Below are 13,082 nucleotides of genomic sequence, written 5' to 3'. Positions count from 1 at the left end.
TGCCACTCTTTGTTTTGTGGGGTCTTTTGTGTTTAATCCTAAATGTCACCAAATGTTTCCGTTGGAAAGACAAAGATAAGAAACCCTGGTAGTAAGAACTCATCAGACCAATCCCAGCCATCAGGAAAGCTGTGACAACAGCCCCTGACTTCCAAGGGCCTTGAGGGCAGCATCACCTGGATGGAATGCTCTGAGCCTTTCTTTTTTTCCCTTTGGTTTTCTGTGTCTGCTCTTCACCATCCACTTCATCTTCCTTCACTAATTCATTTACATCATCTTCACTATACTCTCCACCTGAAATCACACACATAATAGGGTGGTCAGACACATCGAGACAAGACATTTTCATTAAAAATAAAGTCTAGTAGTTTCCTCTGTTCTTGGTCTAACTGAAATATCATTTCCTTAGGGAAGTCTTCCCTATTCTAGGCCTTCAGATCATCCATATTTCCCTCCATAAGTCAACCTGCTTATATTTGATGTTTGCAATATCTGTTATGCTCTCCACACCATGAGGACACAGATCTGGTTTGTTATGTCTTTGCTGAATGAATGAATGAATGAATGAATAGAAATTCCAATTCTACTACTGTACTGTTCAAAGAAGAAATTACTGTTCCCACCACAACTTGGGTATCTTTCAAAAGTAATCAAAAGAGGGGCACCTGGGTGGCTCAGTAGGTTAAGCGTCTGACTTCAGCTCAGGTCATCTCACAGTTAGTGGATTCAAGCCCCATGTTGGGCTCTGTGCTGACAGCTCACAGCCTGAAACCTACTTCAGATTCTGTGTCTCCATTTCCCTCTGCCTCTCCCCCACTTGTGCTCTGTCTCTCAAAAAAAAAAAAAAAAAAAAAAAAAATTATCAAAAGAGACCTTGACAAAAAAGAGGCCTAAAGACTTCCAGGTAGACACAGCAGAAAGAACAAACATGTCTAGGATGTCTAGGCAGCTCAGTCAGTTAGTGTCCAACTCTTGATTTCAACTCAGGTCACGATCCCACAGTTCATGGATTGAGCCCCGTGTCTGGCTCAGAGCCTGCTTGGGATTCTCTCTCTCCCTCTGTGCTTTTCCCCTGCTCACACGTGCACACGTTCTCTCAGTAAATAAACATTAAAAAAAAAAAAAAGTCCAGTTCCCATCCTCAGACACTGACATTCAAGGGTTCCCAACGAGAAGGTGTTACCTGGATGCCCAGGATGACCACGCTCTATAGGCATCAGTCAATAAATCCTATCCATATGGAGATTCAATAGTTTTCTTTTTTACTTCATGTAAACTTTTATTTGAAGCATAACACACACACTGAAAAGCACACAAATCTACTGTACAGCTCAATGAAATTACACAAAGAGAACACACTTGTATAACCAGACCTAGCTCAAAAACCAGAACACGAACCAGCATCCCAGAAGGCCCCTTGTGCCCTGTTCCAGGCATTGGCCACCACCCTGTCCCAAGGACCATCGTGACTCCTAACATCACAGATCAGGTTTGCCTGGTTTCCACCCTTAAACAAACAGAAGCCTACAATTTGACTCCTGAGTGTCCAGCTTCTCTCACTCAACATGCTGTGTGTAGGTCACCTACTGTAGCTCAGTTTATTCACTCCCATTCTGAAGTAGTGTTTCACTGCATGACTGGACCATGATGTATTTATCCATTCTCCTATTGATGAACAGTGAGGTTGTTTCCAGTTTGGGACTATTACAAATAGTACTGTTTTAAATATTCCTGTACATCCAATCAGCTTTTAAATATTTCATTCACAAAGAACCAAGGACCACCAAACATTTGAGGAAAGACTCCAATATGAAAGGCAAGACTGAAAACATGAAACTCATTCAGAGATAACACACTAAGAAAAAAAAAAGCCTTTATAAAATCTTCAAAAAGATAAAAGAACGTATTCCCATCACGACATAATGACTTCAGCATTTTTCAAAACACTTTAAAAAAACCTAGGGATTCCTGGGTGGCTCAGTCAGTTGAGTGTCCGACTTTGGCTCAGGTCATGATCTCACAGTACGACAGAGCAGAGCCAGCTTAGAACTCTCTCCCTCCTTCTCTCTCTGCTCCTCCCCTGCTTGCATGCATCCATGCTCTCTCTCACTCTGAAAAATAAACTGAGGGTTGATGGGGGGTGGGGGAGAGGGGAAAGTGGGTGATGGGCATCGAGGAAGGCACTTGTTGGGATGAGCTCTGGGTGTCGTATGGAAACCAATTTGTCAATAAATTATATTAAAAATAAATAAATAAACATTAAGAAAAACTTTAAAAACTCTTGAAAACTACAAATAGCAGAACAAAGCTGATGAGAAGCAGCCCATCACGTGAGCATTCTCATGTGCAGAATGTGCATTCGACCCCAAGTGACAGGTGAAAGTGGTTCACGAACAAAGGACTGAGTTCCAGCCTAAGACAGCAGTCTGAACACACAAATGTCATTTTGCTTCCCTTGAAAGCCCAGTAAAATCACTACAGCAAAAAACATAAACCTACAAGCTAGCTAGGTACCTAGCTGCACTGTATTTGTAAAACAACAACAACAAAAAACTCGATAAACAAAAAAAATCGATAAACAAAAAAACTAATGAAAATAGGTACCTGTAAGGTTAGGGTTGAACAGAGTGGGATAGCAAGGGGTAAAAGCAAGAATTCTGTGTTTATCTTTCTGAAGAATTTTGAAAATCCCTTAAATTAAGAACAGTTGGAATAAACAAATACTTATTTGAATAAATAACTCTACACCCAAACGATAACGTAACTGATAAAGAAAGGATTTATTCCAAGGACTTCAGAAACACAGTATTTTGACTGTACACCCTTAGCAAGATCCATCGTGAAGACAAAAAACAAACAAAAAAACAAAAAACAAAACAAAACAAAAAACTCTATTCCGTGTAGTAACATCAATGTTGGTATTTTGAACCTATTTCATGTTGTAGGTTAAAGCAAGTAATTATGCTGATCATGTTAGGGATCCAGATCTTCAGAGTAAGAGAAATGATGCACAATTATAAAATCAAAGAAATCAGATGAAAATTCAAATGTTAAAACTGCATTAAAAATACCAGTATGAGGGTGCACCTGGCTGGCTCAGCAGGTAGAGCATGTGACTCTTGATCTCGGGGTTATAAGTTCAAGGCCCACACTGGGTGCAGAGATTACTTAAAAATAAAATCTTTAAAAAACATTAGTATGGGGGCACCTGGGTGGCGCAGTCGGTTAAGCGTCCGACTTCAGCCAGGTCACCATCTCGCGGTCCGTGAGTTCGAGCCCCGCGTCAGGCTCTGGGCTGATGGCTCGGAGCCTGGAGCCTGTTTCCGATTCTGTGTCTCCCTCTCTCTCTGCCCCTCCCCCGTTCATGCTCTGTCTCTCTCTGTCCCAAAAATAAATAAAAACGTTGAAAAAAAATTAAAAAAAAAAACAAAACATTAGTATGAACTCTAACTCTTTTTAAGATAAATATTTTCTTACTCTGTTCACTGAAATGGCACAGAAACAATGTCACTCTGGTAGCAATGGGCATCTATTCAGAGTCCAGATTATATCCCTTGATATGACCCATCATGAAAAGGGCTCCCTGGAAAAAAACAGGCAATTTCAGGTATGAGGGAAGGAAAGCACAAGGTGAAACTGGGACATCTTGCGGTGTCAGAAAGCAAAGTAGTTACTTAAGAATAATGGGTCACATTTAAAGGATATAAGATCCAGCTTGAAAGAACTTCTAGTGGCCAAAGTGACGACTTGAGCATTAAAAGGAACAAGTGTGAGTACATATAGTGAATCAATAAAAATCTGTACACCCTTTATGATATTTTTAAAAAATACAAAAAATAGGGATGCCTGGGTGGCTCCGTTGGTTGGGTGTCCAATTAGGCTCAGGTCATGATCTCGGTCGGTGAGTTCAAGCTCCGCATCAGGTTCTGTGCTGACAGCTCGGAGCCTGGAGCCTGCTTCGGGTTCTGTGTCTCCCTCTCTCTGCCCCCCCGCCGTGGCTCACACTCTGTCTCTCTCTCAAAAATAAGTAAACATTAAAAAAAAATTTTTAAGACAAAAAATGATTTGTACTACTTAAGCTACTATTAAAATTATTCCCTGTTTTGGAAGTTAATAATTAAGGAAAATGAAGCAAACATTTATTCTGTCCCAGTTGATGAGAGAAAGCAATACATCACAGAAGAACATTAACTAAAAAATGTAGAAAAACCACAGAATTAGAAAAACATCACTTCTCACGCTGTAATGATAGCAATTTAAGCAAAGATTATCAAGTAATGTTCTCAAAACACACAGTTTTAACAGTTAAGTGTATTACGACACAGAATTCTTCAGTTTGAAGGAAAGAAACAATTTCTTTTATTTTTTTTAAAAATTTTTTAATGTTTTTATTTATTTTTGAGACAGAGAGAGACAGAGCAGGAGCAAGGGAGGGGCAGAGAGAGAGGGAGACACAGAATCCGAAGCAGGCTCCAGGCTCTGAGCTGTCAGCACAGAGCCCAACGCGAGGCTTGAACTCACGGGGCTGTCACATGACGACCTGAGCCAAAGCTGGACCTTTAAGTGACTAAGCCACCCAGGCGCCCTAAAGGAAAGAAACAATTACACAATAGAGGGGTCAGACTCTCATCATCTGGAGTCAGAAGTTGCAACTAAGGTGACCAACCTGGATTGTGTGTCTTTGATGTTAAGGCATTTTGAAACACACAGTCATCTATGATGCATTCTAGCCAAAAATACTTCATTTGAACCCACCCAGCATTTAGATCTAACTTGCAGAAATTTCAGAATTTCAGAATTCCAGAAAATTCAAAGGACAAAGGAACAGCCTAAAAGACCAGGAGGGAGCAACCAAACAAATCTAGAAGACATTCTGCAGGACAGACATTCTGCAGGACGCACTGCTTGATCTCTTAAGCAAATCAATGTCATTACAGAGCATGCTAGATTAAAACAAATTTAAAAGATGGGACAACTAGGTGATATGGGTAGCGCTGAACCTAACTGATTTGAATAAACAAGCTACAGTCTACTCTGGGTCAAATGGGAAAATTTGAGTAAAGTCTGTATGTGAAGATGTGTCAAATGTTTACTGGAATGGACAGGGAGAGACTGTTCACTGAAAAGGGCAGATAACAAAGTAACATGAAAAAATATGATTTCAGGTTGGGGTTAAAATACAAATATCTACACCTGAGTGTAGAAAAAGACCAGCGTTCACTAAAGGATTAATACTGATAATCTCTGGGTGGTGGGAATGTAATGATTCTATTTTTTTTATGCTTAACTGCCTGAATTTTCTAATTTTTTTTTACAAAGCTCATGTCCTTTTATAGTAATATAAGGTTATTTTTCATCCTAAAAATGGGTAAATGTTGCAGACAGCTCAGATAAGGAGAAAAACATGACTCTGGATCTTACATATGCAAAAAGACGCTCAATCTCACTGATAAGAGATCAGCAAATTTTAAATTATACATACACACAAAAAGATCAAATCCCATGCAGTTACTATGACAAAAAAGAAAAAAAGGGTAAGAAGCAAATAACATCCTTGTAGATAATAAAGAACAAAATGAATACATCTTGTCCAAAGACAGAGCTCCCCATCACCTTTTCAGTCCCCCATGCTTAAATCTGAGCCGAACAACTATGAATCACTGAAAATCTTCTAGTAAAGCCAAAAGCAAACATATAGGGTGAATAAAAATCACCTTAGAGAAATGTTTCGTCACTCTGAGGCTAGCAATACCTGCTACTAAAACAAGACAAGGAAATTACAAGAAAACTACAGACCAACATCCCTGATAAACAAATGCGAAAATTCTCAACAAATATAAGCAAATAAAATTCAGCAATGTATTAAAAGAATTGTACATGATGACCAAGTGAGTTTTATCCCAGAAATAAAAGGCTGTTCAAAATTCAAAAATCAATCACTAACTCACCATATTAGCAGAAAAAAAAATCACACATAATCTTTTCAACAGAGGAAAAGCATATGACAAAATTCACTTCTCAGCAAATTAGAAGTAAAGGCAACTTCTTCAACTTGATAAAAAGCATCTGTAAGGAGCAGTATATGCAGACTGCCAGGGTTCAAATCTTACCTCAGCTACTCTGTAGCTGAACAACTTTGGGCAATTTGCTTAATTCTCTGTGCTTCAACTCCTTCGTCTGTAAAACGTGGAGAACAGCACATATTCATTAGTGTTATGTGATTGAGCTAGTAATGAGTTAGTCCCTATAAAGTGCTTAAAGCACACACACAAGGCATGTGTAATGTATAGCTAACATACTAGTGAAACACTGATAATTTCCTCTTAAAATGGGAACAAGGACGTTCACTCTCACTGCTCCTACTCAACATCATACTTGAAGTCTTATCAGGAGCAGAAGGGCAAGCAAAAGAAACAAAAGGCATACCTATTGTAAAAGAAAAACTAAAATGACTTCTATATACAGACATCATGATCTCTCTTTTTAATTTATTTATTTTGAGAGAGTGAGAACACAAGCACACACGTGAGTGGGTGAAGAGGCAGAAAGAAAAACATAGGAAGAATCCGAAGCAGGCTCCACGCTGTCAGTGCAGAGCCCAACATGGGGCTAGATCCCATGAACTGTGAAATCATGACCTGAGAAGAAATCAAGAGGCAGACGCTTAACCAACTGAGCTACCCAGGTGTCCCTCATAATCTCTTTTATTTGGAGAGGAAAGGGTGAGGGTGGTCTTGGAACTGTTAATTCTGGTGATGGTCACACAACTCTAAACATTTATCAAAACTGATAGAACAGTACATTGAAAAGACTAAATTTTACTGTATGTAAGTTAAACATTAAAAATTTTAAATTAGTTTTAATATCCACAGAGCACTAAGACTCAGCACTATGAAACAAGAACATGATGCTATAAAAAAGGACTATTCGAGGAACAAGTTATTCAAATGTAAAAATATGAAAGGAAAAAATACAGGAGTTGAAGATACTGAGAATTTCCCATGAAGTGGAAAAAAGTCAAGGATTAGAAAATAGTCAAGGGATAAAAATTAGAGGGCCAGTACAGAAGATCTAACATAGGATTCAACATCTGAATAATGAGTTTTCCAAAAAATGACATAAAATGAAGAAAGGAGAATACCTCCCCCCAAAAGTTCCAGAGGCCAAACACAATCGATGAAAACAGACTCCTACCAAGTTATAGCGCTGTGAAATATCAGAAAAATCAGGAACAAAGACAAGGTTCTATCAGCTTCTAGAGATAAAGAGACCTTACATATATGAGCAGAAATCAGCAAAACAAACTTCTTAATAGAAACACTGGAAGTTAGAAAGCAATAAAGCAGCTCCTTTAACATTCTAATTGAAAGCTATCATTATAAATCCTAGAATTATTATTACAAAACAGAATTCTATACCAAACAAGCACCAAATAGGCCTTAGGGTAACATCATTATTTTTAGAAATACTGTTTTCACACCTGAATGTCTACTATGCATCATCCGTGCTCAAGTAGTTGAGGATTTATTCTCATTTCGATGGAACATGCTAAGGAAAAAAAGACAACACAGGACCCAAGAAACAGAATCCAACAGAAAAGGGAGATAGATGAATGGAACACCCAGAGGGGTGATGGTGACAAAGATACTAGGTTTAAAAGTGGTAAAACCAAGGCAAGGCCGAAGTCAGAAGGCAAAGACAGGACTTCAAGATGAAAGTAAAAGATTATTTAATGAATCGAATTACCTTGGGAGATGATTTTTATACAATTCGGAGAATTTAGGGTCAAATTAATAGTAAGGACATAGACACCTAAGCAACAGCAAAATGGCAATTATTAACTCCACAGAAAGCAAGTAGTGTAGGAAAAGCAATCACGGGATCTATCACCTGGTTCAGAGCTGAACTTGGGGTTGTTCACAGTCAGTACAAAAATGTAAACATGGAATACTGATCTAACCAAAATTAGACATGGTAACAACGGCAGCCTGGGGAGTTGGGGAGGGCCTGATGGTGGAAGGGTGTGTGTTGGGAATGAGGGGGAAGAAGTAAGAGGGTATTGAAATAAGACCTACCGCGCCTGGGTGAAGCCCACACACAATGAAAATACCAAATTAAAAACTGTAAAGCAGTTTCTTCCGCGGGGGAATGAAGCGGGATGAAGGGTGATGGGAACCATTAGTTTTCAAGACAGGCCTTTTAGAAATATTTGACTATGTTTATATGGATGCACAACTTTCATTAAAACGAAAACTAGCTTGGGGCGCCTGGGTGGCGCAGCCGGTTAAGCGTCCGACTTCAGCCAGGTCACGATCTCGCGGGCCGGGACTTCGAGCCCCGCGTCAGGCTCTGGGCTGATGGCTCAGAGCCTGGAGCCTGTTTCCGATTCTGTGTCTCCCTCTCTCTCTGCCCCTCCCCCGTTCATGCTCTGTCTCTCTCTGTCCCAAAAATAAATAAACGTTGAAAAAAAAAATTTAAAAAAAAAACCGAAAACTAGCTTTCAGATAACCACTCTGGCCATCACAAGACCAACGTTGGTGGACAAGAATGGAAATGGTATCGGGCAAACCACTTGGGAAGCTATGCCTTAATCCTAGCGAAGAATGGCAGTTCGGTAGCAGTGAGTGAGATTGGCGAGGAAGCGGTCAGAAAACGATTTTCCACGTAGACACAACAGCACTTATTGACTGCTTGAACCAGGAGAGAAAGTAAGGATGGATGAGTCCTAAGGGTTTTGTTTGATCGGAGCGACTGTGTGGGTAGATCCTTTCAATGAGATGGGGCAGTCTGAGGGAAGGCGCAGGATTGGGAAGGGGTAGGTTCGAATGACCCCTTTAAGTTTGACAAACCTACGCCAAAAAGAGGAAGGTGGGGGGCTGAAAAGAGAGTAACAGGTATACGTCGCAAAAGGACAAAATGCATCATACGTGAACTTTCTAATAACTAGATCCCATGCAAGGGCAGAGAGTAGACAGATTTATCTTGGACGTGGTGCCGGCTGGCAAGCCCCTCGGGACGAAAGGTCTGACGACAACATCCTACGCTCACACTGCCTTTCACGGGAGTTCAGTACTAGCGCGGTGCGGGTACCGATAGCCACCGCCAGCGTCCCCAGATCAGGGTGGTGCTCACGTGCCGGTTCCCGCGCTCCGGGAAGGGGCGGAGGCTCGAGCCAGGCCGCGGGCAGTGGCAGTGCGAGACGCCCGCGTGCACGCGTCTCGGCCCCGCACCACCGCGCGGAGAAAGCACGCGGGCGAGGATGCGGGGCTCGCGCGGTGGGGACGCTCGAGACCGGCGCCACCGGGGGCCCCGGGCCACGCACGCCGGACCAAACACGCCTCACGTGAAGCGCGGGGCGGGGCAAGCCTCCTCTCGCCTGCGGCCCAAACGCTCACCCGACGGCACGTAGTCTTCGTCCTCCTCTGAGGTGGAGAAGTCTTCAGAATCGAATTCCTCCATGTTGCTGCTGCACCGGGCGGACGAAGCCACAGGACCGCAGCAGCTGCCCCCAACGGCAAAGCTCTAGGGAGAGACCATAGAGCTGCGGTGGGGGAGCCGGCGGCTGGGGCGGCCCCCACAACGTGTGCGCGTGCGCAAAAAGGGCTACGTAGTCCAATCGCGACACTTCCGGGCCCATGCCTAGCGCCTGGCGCTGCTGTTGGTGGTTGACGGAGCACAGGCTCCGCGTGGAAGCGGTGCCTGATGGAACTTGTAGTCTCCAGCACTGTCTGGACGCTTTGATTTAATAAATGTGCTTAAACAAAATTTTATGTCTGTGGTATTACAGTTGACGTTCGTTATTTACAGCTTGGTATTTTCGAATCGCTTACTTGCTTAAACTTACTGTAACCCCAAAATCAATATTCGCGGTGCTTTCTGGGGTTATTCGCGGACATGCGCAGAGGATGAAAAGCTGGAGTCAACCAGCGGTGCGGTGTACTAGCAGAGGTTGAACAAGGCAGACAATGGGCTTTCTTGCCTCATCTCTCATGCTGTAAATAATTGTCCTATCTGCAGTCTATTTGGTGCCACGTTTTTTGCGTTTCCGTGCTTTTTTGTTGGTGATTTTGCTGTTAAAAATGACCCCCAAGCGTAGTGGTGAAGTGGTGCCTAGTGCTCCTAAGCGCAAGAAGGCTGTCATGTGCCTTATGGAGAAAATACGTGTGCTAGATAAGCTTCGTTCAGGCATGAGTTGTAGTGCTGTTGGCCGTGAGTTCAATGTTAATGAATCAACAATCCGGTACATCAAGAAAAAGGAAAAGGAAATTCGCCGATCTGTACGTGAGGCTGCTCCGGAAAGTGCTAAAGTAACGTCTATAGTGCGTGAGGAAGCTATGGAAAAGATGGAAAAGCGGCTAAATTTGTGGATTCATGAGATGACAACCGATAAAAAAGGCGTGGTGGACAGCATTGTCGTGAGGCTGAAAGCCAAAGAAATTTACGGTCATGTAACCCAAGGCCAGAAAAACGTTAAACCTTTCTCCGCCAGCGCTGGCTGGCTTGCACGTTTCAAAAGGCGATATGGTGTGAACAATGTTAAACTTGCAGGTGAGGCAAGTTCTGCAGATCGGGAGGCTGCAGAAGAATTTAAAAAACATTTGCTGAGTGTTATACAGGACAAAGGATACGTGGAAGAGCAGGTTTTCAACGCTGATGAGACTGGCTTATTTTACAAGGACGTTGGCAAAAGAACCTATATAACACAAATGGCCTGCAAAGCCCCTGGCTTTAAATCATTCCAAGACTATGCAACCTTGCTGTTGTGCACTAATGCCAAGGGCGACTTCAAGTGCAAACCTCTAATGGTATACAGAGCCCAGAATCCACAAGCACTTAAAGGGAAAAGCGTCAACCATATGCCTGTCCATTGGAGATGGAACAAAAAAGCGTGGATGACATCCAGCTGGTTCCACAACTGCTTCGTACCAGAAGTTGAATGCTATCTCCAGGGCAGAAACCTTGCCTTCAAGGTTTTATTAATTTTGGATAACGCCCCAGTCCATTGCTGTGAAGAACTCAAAAATGCCCACCCCAACGTAGAAGTTCTTTTCATGCCCCCAAACACTACATCTCTCATCCAACCCCTGGATCAGGGTATAATAAAAGCTTTCAAGGCACACTATACCAGGGAGCTTTATAGCAAAGGTTTCCAGGCTCTCGAATCCAACAAGGAAACTACCATGATGGACTATTGGAAGTCCGTTACCATATGTAACGTTATTGATTATGTTGGGACAGCCTGGGGCAGCATCAAACAAGCTACTATCAATAGCTGTTGGAAAAATGTTTGGCCAGACTGTGTGCAAAATTTCGAAGGCTTTGAAGGTGTTGCAGAAAGCATAAAGAACAGTGTCGAAAACATAATGCATATCGCACGGCAAATAAGTGGAGAAGGCTTTGACGACATGAAGGAGGAAGACGTGGAGGAAATTTTGGCAGAGAAGGCAGTAGAACCCACCAACGAAGACCTGGATGAGATGGCAAAACAAGGCATTGGGGTCGGCAGTGATGAGGACGGCGATGATAGTCAGCCTAAGACTTCAAGAATTGACCCTCTTACAGCGACCAAAATATCAGAATGGAATTCTGCCTTGGAAAGAATTTTCAATGACATGATAGAGTGTGACCCTATGCTTGATCGCAGCCTCAAATTTAAGCGCCTCACCTCCACAGCATTTGCCCCTTATGCCGAGATGCTTAAAGATTTGAGGCAAAAAACTAAGCAGACAAGGCTGACCCAACTTTTCGAGCCAGTTTGGGAGGGAAAGTCGCCGACTCCATCAACAAGTCACGAGAGGCAAACTCCTGAGGTTGAACTGCCAAATGTTGACATGCTTCCCTCTTCCTCTTCTGCAGAATAAACTCCACCCACCTCCCACGTGGTTATCGTGGGGCAAACCAAGGTCAAGAGGTTTAACCACACTGTGTGCTGTAGCATCACACATCCTGCAGTTCCATCAACAGTAAGATTTTAGTTAATGTTTTAATGAAATCTCTAACGTTTTCCACACTCTATTTGCATTACTGTGAAATATACAGTATGTGTTGACGTACTCTGTGTTTATGTGACTATTGTATGTTATACTGTGTGTTTGCTACATGTACTACATATGATTACTGCATGTGTGTGTCTGACTGAGGAAAAGAGTTAAGTAATACAATCTCAGTATTGTAGAGGACGTTATACAAAAATGCTGTAATTGAAACCGTGTTTTATTATATAAAAACACTGCACATAATTATTGTGAGAAAGATGTATTAAATAAGGTGTTCTTGAACAGAAATACACATGAAACAAGATTATGTATTGATCAGTTGACAAAAAAGATTGTGACCGGAGACTAACAGGAACCCAACCCTGTATTGCTAACTGAATGTGCACGATGACTTTATAAACATAACTACTGTGAACGAGAATCAACTGAATCCTAGAATTCAGACAACACCCACGTGCACCCTTCAAGTTAATCCACATGGAAGTACGGCCACCTATGGTCTCTATCATTTTATCAGATTAAAAATATTTCTTAATTAGAATCCAATTATGGGAAGCAGTAATCAGAAACAAATACACAGGAGACAGCAACAATTAACATCCTTTTGTTCAGGTTTAGGGTTTTTCTCAGCTGAAAATTGCTCTTCATTGTTACTCTATACTAGTCTGGGTTTGAGTCACCCAGTCCTAGAGTTAATCTAAGAAATAGATGAACACACCTGTGATTAAAAGGACATTATGGTGAATGGGTGACAGGCATTAAGGAGGGCACTTTTCGGGATGAGCTCTGGGTGTCATATCTAAGAGATGAATCACTCACTGGGTTCTACTCCTGAAGCCAAGACCACACTGTATGTTAACTAGCTTGAAAATAAAAAAAAATTAAAAAAATAATAAATGTTAAAAAGGGGCACTGTGGTGGCACTATAGCAGCAAACTTTTAAAAACAGCCTAATTGGGGACACCTGGGTGCCTCAGTCAGTTAGTGTCCAACTTCAGCTCAGGTCATGATCTCGTGGTTCATGGGTTCCAGCCCTGCATCGGGCTCGGTGCTGACATCTCAGAGCCTAGCCTGCTTCAGATTCTG

The 13,082-nt window shown here is 42.1% G+C and overlaps 2 protein-coding genes across 5 annotated transcripts in view; one reads left to right on the top strand and one right to left on the bottom strand.

Annotated features, from left to right (window-relative positions):
• CFDP1 (craniofacial development protein 1) overlaps positions 1 to 9,602 on the bottom strand; it is a 119,396-nt gene extending 109,794 nt beyond the window's left edge. For 2 of the 4 annotated variants that reach the window (XM_015081629.3, XM_027076230.2), the window contains exons 1-2: positions 9,396 to 9,602; positions 177 to 294 (exon numbers count right to left, since the gene is read on the bottom strand). In XM_015081629.3, coding sequence (XP_014937115.2) covers positions 177 to 294; positions 9,396 to 9,459 — 182 coding nt within the window. In that variant the 5' untranslated portion in view covers positions 9,460 to 9,602. Of the gene's footprint in view, positions 1 to 176; positions 295 to 3,477; positions 3,584 to 9,395 lie in introns of those variants that run through there. The other 2 variants (XM_015081627.3, XM_053210834.1) reach the window with 2 other exon arrangements.
• A 477-nt stretch (positions 9,603 to 10,079) lies between these two features.
• Positions 10,080 to 11,861, top strand: LOC106983424 (tigger transposable element-derived protein 1). The gene has a single exon (XM_015081624.1). The coding sequence runs from the start codon at positions 10,080 to 10,082 to the stop codon at positions 11,859 to 11,861; it is 1,782 nt and encodes a 593-aa protein (XP_014937110.1).
• The last annotated feature ends 1,221 nt before the right edge of the window (positions 11,862 to 13,082 follow it).

This window comes from Acinonyx jubatus, chromosome E2 (assembly GCF_027475565.1).
Source record: "Acinonyx jubatus isolate Ajub_Pintada_27869175 chromosome E2, VMU_Ajub_asm_v1.0, whole genome shotgun sequence".
Lineage (NCBI taxonomy): Eukaryota > Metazoa > Chordata > Mammalia > Carnivora > Felidae > Acinonyx > Acinonyx jubatus.
This window is presented reverse-complemented; position numbering and strand designations above follow the sequence as displayed.

What these genes read in the sequence shown, in the direction of transcription:
- LOC106983424 (XM_015081624.1), top strand. Translation starts at nt 10,080, where the DNA reads ATGACCCCCAAGCGTAGTGGTGAAGTGGTGCCTAGTGCTCCTAAGCGC.